An 11871-nucleotide genomic window follows, 5' to 3' on the forward strand; every position below is an offset into this window, starting at 1 on the left:
GGGCAGTTTTTACAAACGAAACAAAGATGTTGGCCGATATGATGATGGATGATGTTGACGATGGAAGACAAATGCAGTCTTCTTCTCTTATTTTTGATGACTTGCCGACAAAAAGCCCAGAATCTATAAATGCAATATCTCCTACATCCATGTCATCAGTCGATAATGATAGATTGACGGAGAATCCATTCTATCTTATGAAGAAATTACCAGGTAGTTTTCCCTTTTGAGCTAGGCCAGTCGTCATTGACAAGATAGTGTAACTGCTATTTGTGTTCGCGGTCTAAATTGATTTATTCCCTGTGTCATTTGAACTTCCCATACACACTTTTTGGTCTAGGCCTAATATATAGTCTTAAATAGAAATTACCGAAACTAATGTTTTTAACAGTACTAGCCTTTGATAATTAGTACTTTATCTAGTTTTAATGCTTTTTTTTTTATAGAGAAGGCTGAGGTTACTGGCGAGACAAACCTTATCAACCACTACGCGCTTGACCGAACGTATCAGAAGTTTTCGAGTAAGAAAGTAAAAGAACAACTTAGCACTTTTCTACCATTGATACCTGGTAAGCTGAAGGTGTTGTAATGCATTTGATTATATATTCTTCTTTCTGATGACAACTACTGTTATGTGTTTGATTCTTTTCAGAATTATTTATATGAATATGATTTAATACCCTACATATTTTTTCTTTATTGTGATTGTTGAGTTATATATTTTTAAGACTGTTGCATGATACATAACCATAACATGTATTTTGTATTGCACTTGCAATATACTTGCACTGATGAAGAGCTAGTGTTGCCCGAAAGCTCTGCAAATTTGTCTGGTTGTTTTACTTTTATAAGGTTTATTGCAAATAGCGTGCGCGACACATGGTGGAAAGGATTTGGGAGCAAACGTCATGACACGCGTACATACAACAACAAATCTTATTTTATTTTGTATCTCCATTAAGATCCAGCCACTGATACCCATGTCATTTTTTAGTAATTTGCCTTTGGATTTATATTTTGTTTATTTTAAGTATTTGAATGTTTTTTAGGAAATATTGATACGGTTGGTTCTCAAGACAACAGTAGCCTCCAACTGTTGGTTGACAAACCTCCAATTGGAGGCAAGGAAATTCTTCAACTAAGTGGTAGTGCATTAGCAAGTTTCAAGCTACATCCAGGATCGGTATGACATGTTTCTATTACTTCAGTTTACTTTACTCAGTCTTACTAACATAAACGCTGTCTACACTGTCAAGCTAGTTTGACAAAAAAAATAGAGCTGATTAATTATGAACGATATTAATTCAAATATTCAACATTTGTACAAAAAATATAAATAATAAATAAATTGTGAAAATGGTCTGGTTCAAACCACCTCTGTCTACTGTACACTATCAAACTTGTTTGACAAAAAAAGTGTGACATGCCCAAATAAGGTAGTGATATGCCCAAATATGGTAATGATATACCCATATTGTAGTGATATGACATCATCATGTCCATATACATATAGGCACATCACATTTGTTGTCACATAATCTGTTGAAAATGAAATGAATTTGCTTTTGTTATTAGATACCAGATCAATACAAGTTATTACATCACCAAGCTCCAAAAAAACACAAGCATAGAAGACACAAAAGAGAACATCAGCCCCTGGAAGCAGGACAGGGATTTACTCAAGGTAATGCACAACCCCCGGGAGAGGTTCATACGCATCAAACAGCGAGTACAAACTCGCCAATTACAGGATGGATAAACTATTTTATAATTTATCATGCTTATAAACTAAGTATAATTTGAGGCTTAGGGAGTGGAGTTGAAAGTGTAATGAGTTACAACTCTGGCACTACGTCAGGATTGAACCCTAAACCTTTGAAGACGCAGGATTTTGATAATCAAATATTTATGTTTTAACCATTTGAATCGTAGGTGGTGAGGCACAAAGTGATGAACCAAAGAAAAAGAAAGTGAAGAAACACGAAGATCCAGACAGAAAGAAAAAGAAGAAAGATAAAAAGAAAAAAAAGGTAAGAACAATGTTAGGTAAATCATCTTTCTTACAAAAATTAAAATTATGCATACATTTCAGACATGACACAAGTGGGAAATTGCATTTTTATTTTTTAATTATTATTTTAAATTATGTATACACAGTTCAAACATGACGCAAGTAAAATTGCATTTTTATTTTTTTAGAATAAACACAGTCCAGACCACACTGGTGGTGTAGCACCTCCACATGAAGCTGTAGGACCTGGACGGCCATGACACTGCATCTAAAGTAATAATTACTTTTGTTAAGCTCTGTCTACACTTTATGTGACAAAAAAATGTGATGTGGCCATATGATGACATCATATCACTACCATATTTAGGCATATCACACTTTTTTTTTATCAAACTAGTTTGATAGTTTAAACAGAGCTTTAGAGGTTAAAGCTCGGTCTACACCTATACTTGGTTGACAAAAAAGTGTGAGGTGTCCAAATATGGTAGTGATAAGCCTAAATATGGTAGTGATATGACATCATCATGATTTAATCATCATCAAGTTTGATAGTGTAGACAGAGCTTTATGGCATTTTGGAGCACACTCACTGCAACTGTATAACAAATTTTATAAAATGATGTGTACAGTACTAAAACAGTTGTACTGCCCTCTATATACACAATGGCATAAACAGGGTATCATTTACCATTCTGCAGATGTGGATTGGTTTTTACTTTAAAGATGTATTGTCCCCCAAAAAACATGAATAGGTTATTTTGTAGTTTTAATAAAGTTAATCCCTTCCATAAAAAAAGTAATGATTTCTCATATAAAATGACAAAATTCAACCAAAACCTGACAAAAAAAAAAAAAAAATTCAACAAATTATTTTTTCATGGGGACAATACATCTTTAACCAGACTAAAGTTGACCCATACAAATTAGCAGTCATTTGAATAGTAGAACGTGATTTGCATAGCCATATCATAACAATTGTTTGACTATATGAAATATTTTAAACAGCTGTATATTTTAAATTTATATTTTATTTCAAATTCATGTATAAATTATTCAAATTATCCATGTGACAAGTTGTCTTGGATATTATTTACTAGTTTTTGTCTTTTTAACATATAGATAATAAATTATACCAAACTATATCATACGTTGATCCTGATTTTACTGGAAAAAAATTAGTATCACTTTAAGTACAGTAATATAAAATCACTAAAAAATGAAATAATACAGTGAGAAAGTGGCACAGTGGATAGGGTTCCCGTCTCTGAACTGAAGTTCAAATCCCAAGTATTCCAAAAGATCATCATATTCATGAATTTCTATAGTATATCAAGCATTATTATTTCGTTAGCTCGGCCAATTTGTTGGATTTTCATTCTTTTTTGTGTAATATTTTGTATATATTTCTTGAAATAAATCAAATATGACTATTAATATTGCTTTTTATTTTCATCCCCTTACAAATATGTTGTCAACATCATGATCACAATATATATCCTACACACAATTATTAACACAAAGCAATTTGTGTGTAATTCAGGATCCCTACACACAATTATTAATATAAAGCAATTTGTGTGTAATTCAGGATCCCTACACACAATTATTTATATAAAGCAATTTGTGTGTAATTCAGGATCCCTACACACAATTATTAATATAAAGCAATTTGTGTTTAATTCAGGATCCCTACACACAATTATTAATATAAAGCAATTTGTGTGTAATTCAGGATCCCTACACACAATTATTAATATAAAGCAATTTGTGTGTAATTCAGGATCCCTACACACAATTATTAATATAAAGCAATTTGTGTGTAATTCAGGATCCCTACACACAATTATTAATATAAAGCAATTTGTGTGTAATTCAGGATCCCTACACACAATTATTAATATAAAGCAATTTGTGTGTAATTCAGGATCCCTACACACAATTATTAATATAAAGCAATTTGTGTGTAATTCAGGATCCCTACACACAATTATTAATATAAAGCAATTTGTGTGTAATTCAGGATCCCTACACACAATTATTAATATAAAGCAATTTGTGTGTAATTCAGGATCAATTTGATAGACAGTAAACTATGAAATATTGATACAGCTAATATAGCAGATATAACTTGCACGCACGATCAACCGTGCCTACAGCGTCAGATTCCCAGTGCTACTGTATCTCCACATACTATCACATATATATCACATGTGGTGCCTGTATCATGTAAGGTTACTGCTAGATACATGTGAAACACATGTTGTATTACCAAATATTCCTATGATACTTCGGAAATAGATAGTAAATAGATACAGTACTGGGAATCGGCTGCCTACAGAAAACGTTTACATACATGAACGGTTTTGACCATGCTGATTAAATCATCTTCCTACATTGGAATAAGCATTGGTTAAGGGGAATCCTGGTTAAGTACTAGAAAAGTTACATAAATATAACACTATCTGTTTTCCCCCCCCCCCAAGATGTCCAATTATACCCATTTGATAGACATTATGTAACCGAAACTTTATCATAAGGCATAAAGCCAGAGTTTCCTAGCATCCGAACGGAAACTCTACCGCTAGGACGAACGCAGACCCATGTGATACTGCCGTGGTTTAAACTAAATCGTAACCAAGCTTCTGGAGGGAGTTGTAGAGCTCTGAAATGAAGAAAAAAAAATTGGTTAAACAGTTTTAAAAATAAGGTAAAATAATGTGTCCAGACTCTAAACTGCACATCACATGACAAAGGCGACAAACACAAATAGTGTGAGCAATGCATGATGGGATGGAATTGGGAGCAATAGCGCCACCACCAGTCTATATAAATTTTTAATTATACTGGTGGCAGTATTGCTCCAAATTCCTTCCCATCATGCATCGCTCATGCTATTTGTGTTTGTGTTTGTCGCCAAACAATGTACTATATCTACCTGCATACAAAGTAACGTATAACATTCGCATGGCATACTAAAAGCTCTACACTATCATTCATCTGTTCAGGACTTGCTCGATGAAAATACTTGCAAAATGCAGCCTCAATCCGAGCACCATCTTGGAAGAACTGCTGAAAAATAAAAGACAACATTTCCAAAAAACAAAGGTTCTGGTTATCAGACGCTTTGAGCATCAGGCCCAGACAATCGTTGCCATAAAAAAAAAACTTTAATCGCTAAACAATCAATCTCCTAAATAATCAAATTAATCACAAAATAAACTAAACTTAATAATCTCTTCCAATCAGCAAAATCACCTGTAAATAATCTAGAATCAAAGAAGAATATGTTCTTGTCAAGAGGGGCCAGAAGCATTAAATGAGAATTAAATAAAATCCAGGCAGACTTTAAAAACACAGATCAACAAATCCTTGAACATTTATCATTTTTAAATCAAATATGTCATTATTAAATGAAGTTAAAAGGAGTGAAAACCAACCGATGCTTCAGGTCTCCAGTGTCCTGCAGGGGGTTCAGGGGGAATTGGCGCCCCTTCTCGTAGAAAGTCACATGATTTACGAGGCAAATCAGGAAAATGCTTAGCAATTATATCAGCTGTTTCGATTGCTCTGGTCATTGTGGAATTGTGAATAAGGCTAATGTCCAGTTTCATGTCTTTCAAACGAAGACCCGTCAGATGTGCTTGTTCACGACCTGAAAGTAATCAAAAGTTCTCTAAATTTAAAAAAAGTAAAAATTAAATAAATAAAAATTGATGTATATATGTACTTACACTATAAAGTACTGTACATATATACATCAATTTATATATAAACCCAAAGGCAAAATATTGAAAAAATGACAATGCTGTGGGTATCAGTGGCTGGATCTCAATGGAGATACAAAATGACAATGCTGTGGGTATCAGTGGCTGGATCTCAATGGAGATACAAAATGACAATGCTGTGGGTATCAGTGGCTGGATCTCAATGGAGATACCAAATGACAATGCTGTGGGTATCAGTGGCTGGATCTCAATGGAGATACAAAATGACAATGCTGTGGGTATCAGTGGCTGGATCTCAATGGAGATACAAAATGACAATGCTGTGGGTATCAGTGGCTGGATCTCAATGGAGATACAAAATGACAATGCTGTGGGTATCAGTGGCTGGATCTCAATGGAGATACAAAATGACAATGCTGTGGGTATCAGTGGCTGGATCTCAATGGAGATACAAAATGACAATGCTGTGGGTATCAGTGGCTGGATCTCAATGGAGATACAAAATGACAAAGCTGTGGGTATCAGTGGCTGGATCTCAATGGAGATACAAAATGACAATGCTGTGGGTATCAGTGGCTGGATCTCAATGGAGATACAAAATGACAATGCTGTGGGTATCAGTGGCTGGATCTCAATGGAGATACAAAATGACAATGCTGTGGGTATCAGTGGCTGGATCTCAATGGAGATACAAAAATGACAATGCTGTGGGTATCAGTGGCTGGATCTCAATGGAGATACAAAAATGACAATGCTGTGGGTATCAGTGGCTGGATCTCAATGGAGATACAAAATGACAATGCTGTGGGTATCAGTGGCTGGATCTCAATGGAGATACAAAATGACAATGCTGTGGGTATCAGTGGCTGGATCTCAATGGAGATACAAAAATGACAATGCTGTGGGTATCAGTGGCTGGATCTCAATGGAGATACAAAATGACAATGCTGTGGGTATCAGTGGCTGGATCTCAATGGAGATACAAAATGACAATGCTGTGGGTATCAGTGGCTGGATCTCAATGGAGATACAAAATGACAATGCTGTGGGTATCAGTGGCTGGATCTCAATGGAGATACAAAATGACAATGCTGTGGGTATCAGTGGCTGGATCTCAATGGAGATACAAAATGACAATGCTGTGGGTATCAGTGGCTGGATCTCAATGGAGATACAAAATGACAATGCTGTGGGTATCAGTGGCTGGATCTCAATGGAGATACAAAATGACAATGCTGTGGGTATCAGTGGCTGGATCTCAATGGAGATACAAAGAAAAAAGCGAAAAGCTAAATCTAAACGATAAATTAAAACAGCCAGAAAAGTTAGCAATTTATCAATTTATATATATACACTATAAATAAAGTAGCTAAGCTAATTTTTTATTTTCTTAAAAATAAAAAATGTTAATATTACTAAAAGATACCTAGAAGAGTCAACGTCCTATCTTTGTCATCTTCGCGACCTATATTGTATTGTCCATGACGAATTAGGATCAAATGGCGTGTGGCTGTTGGCTTCGCTTCTGCTAGCTTCTGATTATATATTTCATTGTCGGTTTCTTTCTTTGGTGGTTTTACTGAACTTTTTGGATCCCTTCTAAAAAATAAAACAAACAAAAGAGAACATTATTAAATAAATTATTTAAATAATATAGGCCTAGGCCTATTTATTTTATATAAATTCTAATTAGCTATAAATTATTTATTATTAATATTCATAATATAGGTAGTGAATACATTTAAAACACTGGATTAAAAAAAATGATTAAATCAAATTAATATTTAAGCTAGGCATAGGATTTACTCCAAAAAGACGCACTTGTCCCAGTTATTGTCCCACTTCACACTTGGCTCGAAGTTCGTGGTCCACGATGCGTTGGCTTGAGGAAGAAACCTTCTAAAATATTTATTTTCATCATTTGTCACACCGTGGAAATACACAGCACCAGCGATTCCAGCCGATATACCACATACAACTTTTAATGACCTAGAAAACATGTTTAAATGCAGTTTTTTTAAAGAAAGTTTCGATCAAGTTCGTTTACAAGGAGGCAGCCATTTTATATATTTCAGGCATGTCCAAAGAAATGTTATTTTGAAATATTAAATGTATAATTTTTAATAAATCTAGATCACATAAAGTATTTAAATAAAATTACTGCTTAAAAATAGATTATTTTATTGTTGGAGATATTGTGTATAGTATTAATATGATGACTTAAAACTTTGAATTTTGAACTAGTAGCCGCCTCCTATCTGTTTTCTGCTAAATAAAAACCAAAATAAAGTTTCAACACGTGAAAGATATTTCGGGGAACAACGTATCTGTATTTTTCGACGGACTCCTTTTTCGACAAGGTGCCGTAATTGCACAGTATTTACAAAATACACTTACGGAGAATAGTGTAAATTAATAATTTACATCAAATAAATATAAGGCTGGCTAGCTAGGCAGAAACATAGTTGTTTAGGACACACACGTCACGGTTGTTGCATAATAATGTTAGTGTGTCGTAAAATGAATATATGCATAGGCGGCCTAGGTTAAAAATTATTATTATGAAAAGTGTTTTGTGTGTATAACTAGGCGTAGTGTATTCTACCTGAGTTGTAGTTATCGTATGAAATTAATAAATAGGGTTTGGCTGTAGCAGGTATATAAACTAATATATAGTAATATGTATTCTAAGCAAATATAATAAATTACACTTTTACTTACAGAAGAAGAAATTGACAACTGTTTGCCATGGAGACTGAGGAAATATTCCAATTTCTATCTCCATCTGCGAGAATTGATGTGAAGGCATTTGCTTTGGATTACGTCCTTGGTTTAACCAGCACAACAGAGGGAAAGGCGCTATTGTCATCTGATAAACGATATATCGAATCAATATTCAGTTTAACAAAGGACTCCACATCATCGATTGTCAAAGATTCCTACATAGCGCTCATAGGCTTATCAGCAGATGATGCGTTTGCAAATACGATGATTACGGACTATTGTATCGTTCCTTCGCTTCTGGAGTATATCGTTAATGAAGAAAGTGATCATGTTGATACAGTCTGCATGTTACTTGCAAATTTAAGTCGCAATTCATTTTGCTGTCGGAAATTAATTGAGCTTATAGACTCGGAAGAGTGCTCTGTTAAACTATCGAAAATTGTTGAAGTTTTCTGTCAGAAAAAATTTAACAAGAAGGAGAATAATTTAGACCATCTTGGGCTGTTTTTGTCGAACATTACTCAGCTGAGAGAGGGACGAGTGTTTGTGTTGGATAGGACACAGTGCGTAGTTCAACGTCTGTTACCGTATACTGAGTATGACGCATCAGAAATGAGAAAAGGTGGTGTAATTGGAGCCTTGCGGAATTGTTGTTTTGAAACTGGTGCGTAGTATTGTTGTAGGACATTGGTCAGATCAAGAAAATTTAACAAGCTGAGCTCCGGAGGGTTTATGTGTGACTGCGACACAATCAGTTCCACACCCCTTAACAGAAACTGCACGCCATGGATAATATGTACATAGTACAGTACTGTTGGTATTTGTCGCAGCCAGACATAAGATCAAAGGACTGTTACGAGTTCCTATTTTGGCAAGGCGAGCTCAGTGTCCAGTTGTTAGATTGCATTGGTCAGATGTATGAATGACTTGGGTCAAATCTGAATCAGAGAGATGACCATGATAGCAGTCACAATGCCCAAGAATCTTTGTACCTATGTAGATGATAATTAACTTTTAAAATATGGTTTCATTATTTGTAGATAATTTATTTTTGTTTACAGATGACCATGAGTGGCTGTTGAGTGATAAAGTCGAAATCCTTCCTCATCTCCTCCTGCCATTGGCTGGACCAGAAGAGCTGACCGAGGAAGACATGGAGGGTATGCCAGATGATCTTCAGTACCTCGGCGACGATAAAAAAAGAGAACCCAATCCAAATATCAGAAAGATGTTAATAGAATCAATATGCCAGGTATAATGTAATTTGTAGATTGATTTTTTTCCCAACTTTTATTACCAAAGAAAAAGAGTGTTTTGGCATAATGGTATCATACTAGCATATGAGAGTGCCACATTGCTTATATCCATAAGCTCTGTCTACACTATCAAACTAGTTTGACAAAAAAAGTATGATGTGCCCAAGCCCAAATATGTTAGTGATATGCCCAAATATGTTAGTGATATGACATCATCATGTCCTTATATGGCCACATCACATAAAATTTGATAGTGTGGACAGGGCTTCATTTTTAGGATTTGAACACAAAGATGTTGGTCCTGTGCCCGATAAAAAACAATTTGGTATAAAAATACAGTATTTTAATAATTGTTAAAAACATTTTTTTTCCACAGCTATGTTCTACAAAAGAAGGAAGAAAGATTGTGAAAGACAAAAGAACATATGTAATAATAAGAGAGCTGCATAAAACAGAGAATGACAAGGAGGTGTGTGTTGCAATTGAACATTTGATACAGTTATTGATTGGAGATGAGCCAGAGAAAGGCATGGAAAACCTAAAGACGGTTGAAATACCGCCAGAAGTTGATGACAAGCTTAATAAAATTATGCTGCAACATGACAAATTAGAACATAACAAATAACAACTTATAAAATTATTGTTTTTAAAATTAAAACCACCCGCCGTTGATATACTCAAACTTTTTTTAAGAATTAAGCTCTGTATACACTACCAAACTAGTTTGACAACACAAAGTTTGATGTACTTTGCCCATATATGGACACGATGACATCATAGCACTACTATATTTGGGTACATCACCCTTTGTTTGCCAAACTAGTTTGATAATGTAGACAGAGCTTATGGATATAAGCCACTTCCAACTAGAAATATTTCTAGGTTTTGTTACGATTCAAGGCCGTTAGTGAGTGAGTGGCCGAGCGGTTAAGACAGTGGAACCGTAATCACGTAGCCATAACATCGGCAGGGGTTCGAGGCTCACTCACTCCATGGTTCTGGTGGTAGAACGAGTCTTCTCGGATAAGGACTATAAACCGTAGGTCCAGTGTACACAACTTGCTCGTGTGCACTTTAAAGAACCTAGTACATCTTTCGAGACGAGTAGGGGGTTACCCCGGTGTAGTAGTACATCACAGCCACTGATCACCAACTAGGCCCTCTGGGAGATCAGTCTTTGACTGAAGAGGTCACCCAGTATAAAGATAAAACAAACAAACTTAGCCAGCAAGAGGCAAAAAACGTTGTCATCGCTCATTTATACAGTACTGTACTGTTTTAATAATTATATTAAAAACATCTTTGCCTCGTCTGCTTTTAATCTTCTCTCGCTACGGCCCTGTAATTACTTTTAAAGTAAAGAGAGACATTCTGGTGAAAAACGGTAAACAAATTGAAAAAAACCAATCAAGACCAAAACTAAACGAAACTGTTATTAATGTTGACTGTTAATTTTAATCAAGCGAAAAATGTTATTAATTACTATAAAAAATTATGTATATAAATGATGTTATAATAGGAAATTATAACAGGTGAAGGTACTATGGTATTTGCATATCTCACTTAATTGAAAAATATTTATAATTATAATAATACAATCATTTTCAGTTTTTTGCTAAAGCAAATTCATAATTAAAATGACATTCAAATACAAATACTTCTCTATTAAATTCTGTCTACACTATCAAACTTTATGCGACAACAAAAATGTGACATGCCCATATATGGACATGATGATGTCATACCACTACCATATTTGTACATATAACTACCATGTTTGGCCACACCACACTAGTTTGATATAATAGTGCAGACAGAGCTTTATATTGTTTTAAGTTTGATTTTAATAAATAACATATTCACACATCATCTATATTTTGTATTGCATTATTACTTTACCTTGATTTACCTTGACCTTTAGACTATAAACCTGTTAAGGTTTGTGAGTCCCTCTTTGAACATCTTGGTTATATGGCTCAAACTTTAGGTTGTGGGTTTTCCAGTGTGTTTCAAGATGGGTTTTAAAATTATTTATAGAGGATGCATTTACTATATGATATGGCAAACTATTCCAATCATTTACTGCAGATATTGAAAAGAATTTCTGTCTGTGTTTCGATTTACTATGAACTTTTTTAATTTAAAAATATATATA

General features: G+C 34.5%; 3 protein-coding genes across 5 annotated transcripts; 2 read left to right on the forward strand and 1 right to left on the reverse strand.

Moving 5' to 3' along the window:
• Positions 1-29: 29 nt before the first annotated feature.
• On the forward strand, positions 30-3377 carry LOC140045362 (mediator of RNA polymerase II transcription subunit 19-like). Its single transcript, XM_072090220.1, has 6 exons — positions 30-213; positions 447-569; positions 1050-1183; positions 1576-1684; positions 1933-2030; positions 2200-3377. The coding sequence occupies exons 1-6, from the start codon at positions 39-41 to the stop codon at positions 2269-2271; spliced, it is 711 nt and encodes a 236-aa protein (XP_071946321.1). The 5' UTR covers positions 30-38; the 3' UTR covers positions 2272-3377.
• Positions 3378-4041: 664 nt separating this feature from the next.
• On the reverse strand, positions 4042-7840 carry LOC140045361 (serine/threonine-protein phosphatase PGAM5, mitochondrial-like). 3 transcript variants are annotated; one of them, XR_011844574.1, is made up of 6 exons: positions 7558-7838; positions 7163-7335; positions 5449-5663; positions 4947-5080; positions 4229-4673; positions 4042-4186 (listed from the first exon to the last, which is right to left on the reverse strand). XR_011844574.1 is itself a non-coding variant. In XM_072090219.1 (5 exons), the coding sequence occupies exons 1-5, from the start codon at positions 7734-7736 to the stop codon at positions 4523-4525; spliced, it is 849 nt and encodes a 282-aa protein (XP_071946320.1). In that variant the 5' UTR covers positions 7737-7840; the 3' UTR covers positions 4042-4522. The 3 variants fall into 3 exon arrangements, 2 of the variants coding, with proteins under 2 accessions (XP_071946320.1, XP_071946319.1); XM_072090219.1 differs by having other exon boundaries at positions 4042-4673; positions 4947-5077; positions 7558-7840; XM_072090218.1 differs by having other exon boundaries at positions 4042-4673.
• Positions 7841-8019: 179 nt separating this feature from the next.
• On the forward strand, positions 8020-11846 carry LOC140043913 (protein HGH1 homolog). The gene is made up of 4 exons (XM_072088399.1): positions 8020-8096; positions 8460-9124; positions 9522-9712; positions 10093-11846. Exons 2-4 carry the CDS (start codon positions 8485-8487, stop codon positions 10339-10341), a joined length of 1080 nt encoding a protein of 359 aa, XP_071944500.1. The 5' UTR covers positions 8020-8096; positions 8460-8484; the 3' UTR covers positions 10342-11846.
• Positions 11847-11871: the final 25 nt, after the last annotated feature.

The sequence above is a fragment of the Antedon mediterranea genome, chromosome 3, assembly GCF_964355755.1.
Source record: "Antedon mediterranea chromosome 3, ecAntMedi1.1, whole genome shotgun sequence".
In the NCBI taxonomy this organism is placed as follows: domain Eukaryota; kingdom Metazoa; phylum Echinodermata; class Crinoidea; order Comatulida; family Antedonidae; genus Antedon; species Antedon mediterranea.

What these genes read in the sequence shown, in the direction of transcription:
- LOC140045361 (XM_072090218.1), bottom strand. Translation starts at nt 7,736, where the DNA reads ATGTTTTCTAGGTCATTAAAAGTTGTATGTGGTATATCGGCTGGAATC. An exon ending in TAGGACGTTGACTCTTCTAG is followed by an intron (nt 5,664 to 7,162) that starts GTATCTTTTAGT and finishes GATTACTTTCAG; the next exon opens with GTCGTGAACAAGCACATCTG. An exon ending in ACTGGAGACCTGAAGCATCG is followed by an intron (nt 5,081 to 5,448) that starts GTTGGTTTTCAC and finishes TTTATTTTTCAG; the next exon opens with CAGTTCTTCCAAGATGGTGC.
- LOC140045362 (XM_072090220.1), top strand. Translation starts at nt 39, where the DNA reads ATGATGATGGATGATGTTGACGATGGAAGACAAATGCAGTCTTCTTCT. An exon ending in TCAAGCTACATCCAGGATCG is followed by an intron (nt 1,184 to 1,575) that starts GTATGACATGTT and finishes TTTTGTTATTAG; the next exon opens with ATACCAGATCAATACAAGTT. An exon ending in AAGATAAAAAGAAAAAAAAG is followed by an intron (nt 2,031 to 2,199) that starts GTAAGAACAATG and finishes TTATTTTTTTAG; the next exon opens with AATAAACACAGTCCAGACCA.
- LOC140043913 (XM_072088399.1), top strand. Translation starts at nt 8,485, where the DNA reads ATGGAGACTGAGGAAATATTCCAATTTCTATCTCCATCTGCGAGAATT. An exon ending in GAATTGTTGTTTTGAAACTG is followed by an intron (nt 9,125 to 9,521) that starts GTGCGTAGTATT and finishes TTTTGTTTACAG; the next exon opens with ATGACCATGAGTGGCTGTTG. An exon ending in TAATAGAATCAATATGCCAG is followed by an intron (nt 9,713 to 10,092) that starts GTATAATGTAAT and finishes TTTTTTCCACAG; the next exon opens with CTATGTTCTACAAAAGAAGG.